This window comes from Lactuca saligna, chromosome 5 (assembly GCF_052625555.1).
Source record: "Lactuca saligna cultivar CGN05327 chromosome 5, ASM5262555v1, whole genome shotgun sequence".
NCBI classification, from domain to species: Eukaryota; Viridiplantae; Streptophyta; class Magnoliopsida; order Asterales; family Asteraceae; genus Lactuca; species Lactuca saligna.
This window is the reverse complement of record NC_136421.1, coordinates 197,564,746-197,569,765: the sequence shown is the minus strand read 5'-3', so window position 1 is coordinate 197,569,765 and position 5,020 is coordinate 197,564,746. Positions and strand designations below refer to the sequence as shown.

General features: G+C 32.3%; 1 protein-coding gene across 1 annotated transcript; it reads left to right on the top strand.

The window, feature by feature from the left end:
- The first annotated feature begins 368 nt into the window (after positions 1–368).
- On the top strand, positions 369–2,618 carry PID2 (AGC (cAMP-dependent, cGMP-dependent and protein kinase C) kinase family protein). The gene is made up of 2 exons (XM_078958160.1): positions 369–1,014; positions 1,621–2,618. The coding sequence occupies exons 1-2, from the start codon at positions 467–469 to the stop codon at positions 2,495–2,497; spliced, it is 1,425 nt and encodes a 474-aa protein (XP_078814286.1). The 5' UTR covers positions 369–466; the 3' UTR covers positions 2,498–2,618.
- Positions 2,619–5,020: the final 2,402 nt, after the last annotated feature.

Below are 5,020 nucleotides of genomic sequence, written 5' to 3'. Positions count from 1 at the left end.
ATATATATATATATATATATATATATATATATATATATATATATATATATATATATATATATATATATGCTCTTAATTTCAAATGCATTTCTTTTATTTTTAGCCTTTTTCAATTTAATAAAATTTTAGTTTTAGTCTAAAATAAAAAAATATCATCAAAAGAAAATATAACCGCACAAAACATGGTCAAAGCCAATACAAAAACTTTCCATCCATTTTGATGACATCACTCTCGTCTAAAAACCTAAGTTAGACTCCATGCTTTTATACTCATCTATAACTCTATTAACCTGTGTACTCTAATTACCAATAATGTCAATACTACGGTCGTAAATATAATTGAAATAATAAAACCTTTATTCTGAAAAAGCCTGTCTCCACGCATATACATATATAAAGACCGAAGGTGAAAACAAAATATAAGCTCAGTTTTCTTCTTCTTCTTTCTCCTCTTCTTCTAGCCATCATGGCAACCATAACCAGAGATGAATCCGATTACGACAGCAGCTGTTCATCGATTACCGTCCCAGATTCCAGCCGGAGCTGGATGAGCAACGTCAGTTTTGGCAGCCGCCGTAGCTCAATCTCCGGCGACCCTTCCCACAAACCACACAAAGCAAACCAAGCAGCATGGGAGGCCATGAAGAGGCTGCGGGCGGAGAAGGGTGGTCGGGTGAGTTTGGACCACTTTAAGATCTTGAAACGAGTTGGTTCCGGTGACATAGGGAACGTGTACCTGTGTCAGATCCGGAACCCGGTGGTTGGTTTACCGAGCAGTTTTTATGCGATGAAGGTGGTTGATAGGGAGGCGTTGGCGATAAGGAAGAAGTTGCAGAGGGCGGAGATGGAGAAGGAGATTCTTGCTGGTTTGGATCACCCGTTTCTGCCGACGTTGTATGCAGAGTTTGATGCTTCGCATTACTCGTGTTTGGTGATGGAGTTTTGTCCCGGCGGCGACTTGCATGCCGCCCGTCAACGACAACCGGCTAAGTGTTTCAGTATTTCGTCAGCTAAGTAAGTAAACTGTCGCATTTTTTTATTTTTGTTATATGATTATTAATTTGAAAACACTTTAAATCCGTAGGTTAAGGTTGTAAAGTTTCAATCGATATTATTGATGAACCATGAACCACTCAAAAAGTAAATTGATAAGCTTTTATTTCAGAAGAAAATGATGTCTTTATTTTGAAATACAATAAAAACAAAATTTTGTATTTACTTCGTTTTCGAGGAAGAAGTTGTATGCTTTTATATTTTTATGACTTTATAACTTTATACACATTATTTCAGAATTTAAAATTTTGATATTTAATAAGATAAATAACCATTGAATTACATTTTTAAATTAAGGAGAAAGTATTTTGAAAAGAGTGCATTTATCATCATATTCCTTTTAATTTGTTTAAGTGTGCTTTTTTAAGGAATAAATATGTAGTTAATTATTAGTAAAAATAACTAGTTTGTATTTACGTCAATGTCCAAAAATTATATTTTATTTTAGTTTATATAATGTCAAACGAATATCTTTGATTTTGCTTCTCTAATTAGTTTGCAAAAAAAACTACCTTGTAATTATTTGATTATTGAAGTAATTAACGTTTGTTTATTAAATAATTGTAGGTTTTATGTTGCCGAAACACTATTAGCCTTAGAATATCTTCACATGATGGGCATAGTTTATCGAGATCTCAAGCCCGAAAATGTTCTTGTAAGAGAGGATGGTCACATAATGCTTTCCGATTTTGATCTCTCACTCAAATGTGATGTTGTCCCTAAACTTATTCGATCCAAACCTGACACATCGAAACAAACTGACCATGAAGATGATGATCATGACCTAAAATGCTCAACACCCTCTTGTGTCATCCAAATCCAACCTGTCCTCTCTTCATGTTTCTCATTACGTCGGAAAACCAAAAACACTCACTCCACTACCACAATCACCGAAAAAGCCGAGTCTCAAGAGTATAATACTGAGTTAGTTGCAGAACCCCTACATGCAAGATCCAAGTCATTCGTCGGGACCCACGAGTACCTGGCCCCAGAAGTGATCTCAGGCCAGGGCCACGGTGGTGCCGTCGACTGGTGGACCCTAGGGGTTTTCTTGTACGAGTTATTATATGGGATCACACCCTTTAAGGGTGAGAACAACGAGAAGACACTAATCAACATATTGAAGCAACCCTTAAGTTTTCCAAGAATTGGTGTGAGTACAAGTAAAGAATATGAAGAAATGGTTAAGGTGCAAGACCTTATTGCAAGGTTGCTTGTGAAAAACCCTAAAAAGAGAATCGGAAGCTTGAAGGGTTCAAATGAAATTAAAAGGCATGAATTCTTTAAGGGTGTTAATTGGGCCTTGATTAGGTCAGTTAGGCCCCCAGAGGTCCCAAGTGAGATGATGAAGGTAAGGAATAGGGTAGTAGTGCCCAAGCTAATGAGCAAGAAAGAAAGAGATGCACCATTTCAAATCCGTAATCATCATTTTGACTACTTTTAGAAAGATATGTGTATATAAAGAACAACTAATTCTAGCTAGGGTAATCCTACTTTTCGATGTCCACATTTGAATTCAGAATGATGTATAATTTCTAATACATGAAAGTACAAATTATTATATACTATTGTTCTTTCAATTCAGAAAGTTTTATATCATAGGAAAAGATGGTTTATTTTGATTTTAGGTTAGTGAGACGAAGATACGTTGATTATAATATTGAATTAACGGTTTCATTTGCTCTCGTTTTCTTATTGTTCCCCCACAATCGGTTGTACTGATTCACACTTATGTACATGCATTATTTACATTCTGTAACGATACATGTCATACATAAAATGTTCAACATACATATACATGCCCAAATGAACTAGTTATAGTTGATACATGTCATAAATAAAATGTTAACCATTAAGTACATGTGAACTTTTTTAGTGTCAGAGTACCATTATTTTCTAGAATAAATGCATTTATCTACTTTAATTAGTAAGATAAGACTCAAATCTCAACATTTTATCATAAAACATATACTTAAATAACTCATGCGACAAAATGTAGTGCTCCTAGAAGATGATACTTGAATAATACACACCAAAACTATTTGTAGTTACTGTATTAGATTTAAGTTTGAAATAATTAAGCGTTTGTATTTTATTTTTTTATTATTTTTTATTTTGTTAAACTTTTAATGTATTGGGTATGTAAGATTATACTATTAAAACTGTAATGTATTTGTCAAATGTTCTATGGCAAAAGCATACTATTACTTCGATATCAACTACATTAAGAAGTATAAATATATATAAAATACTTATACATAAATAAGTAGAGAAAAACTAAGATGATTTACATGTTAGTTATAAATCATAGAGCGGTGTCTCGAATATTTACTAGTATACTATTAGTCTAGTAGACTGTTAGTCATGGATTTCTTGTACATAATTCTTTATTTCATATATATGGTCTGTTTTCTATGAACAGTGTGTAGGTGTAAAGTATGGGGGCAAGTCATTATAGTCCCCATGTTTTTTCTCTCATGAATTCATGTGATCACCATTATTACTTACCTCCTAATTCAAGTAAAATATTATTATTTATACAAAATCATGACAATTATTAATAAACAACCACCTTCGCATTATATATATATATATATATATATATATATATATATATATATATATATATATATACTATCTTATTAAAGAAATCTAACTATTTCTAAAAATAGATTGATTATAATAATAATATTTTTTTAAGACGTCCAAATGATGAAGCTGATAGTACAAATAACCATTAATAAAATAATATTAAATTTTAACCACGTTTTGAATTCAAATATTTCTCCTCAAATCTCCTTATATTTCTCAGCAATTTGATATGGTTCCCTCAAATCCCGGATTCATTCAAATTTTGAACCCTTTTAGATATCCTTAAATTTAGCATGTTGATTCAAATATCTCTACCATCGCATATACCTCTTTGTTCCCTCCCCTGCTATAAAGCCCATCGTCCAGAAAATGACTTAATCTCCCGTCTTCCACTATTCCCAACCACCGATTCTATGACATCGCTTTCTGACGTCTTTCCTTCGAAAAACGACTTCACCACAGGAACCCTAAATTACTTTTGGAAGCTCTCCCTCTTCTCATTCTCTATCTTTTTTCTCTCAACTGGCATTTAGAGTTTTGATTTGTCATATGTGACGCTGTCCACCGCGGCCATGACATTTTTTGATCGTTTTTACACCGTTGCTTCCAGTCAAACCCAACCATTCCCAAATGTCGGCTTGATCGATACACACTTTTGTCGTTTTCATGGTTATGCCTTCAACCACCTAGCACCATGGTTTCCAACATATTCATGTATATCTCTAGACTATACATTTATGTATAATCTTTATTGCAATTTTGAAATATTTTAAATAGATACTTAGTTTTTGACCAACTTCGATTTTCTAAACATCGAGGTTCAGTTTTGTGGAAGAATCTATGTTTTTGATCTTTTTCATTTTCATGTTTATTTTATCATTTTCCGAATTGAGGATGTTATTACGAAGCTCAAAATCTAGAAGAAAAAATGAGCAATGGGTTACATTCATATTAAAAATAAGAGAGATAATCATTGCCAAAAGGAAAATGTTCACTAAAATAAATATATTTGACGTCTGTGGAAAGAAAGCTAATCATTTATTGAAACTAATCGACGATTGTGAAAAAAAACTAGCCATCATATCCAAATTTATAGCATAAAAGTCCAAAGTTAGTAATAAAATCATAAAGAAGACAAACTTTAAGTTTTTTTTACATAATATTGTTTCTGCTAGGGACACAAAAGTATTAGTGAAGCCTAACAAAAATTTAAAAGGTGAAGAAGCTTATACATTAAATGTGGTGTATAAAGAAGTGTTGCACGATTAATAATATATAATTAGTCATGTGTTATTACAAATTTTCATATTTTGTGTATTCTTATAATTCTTTATTTTTGTTTGAATGGCTTAAACATTTCATATTTTATGTCGTC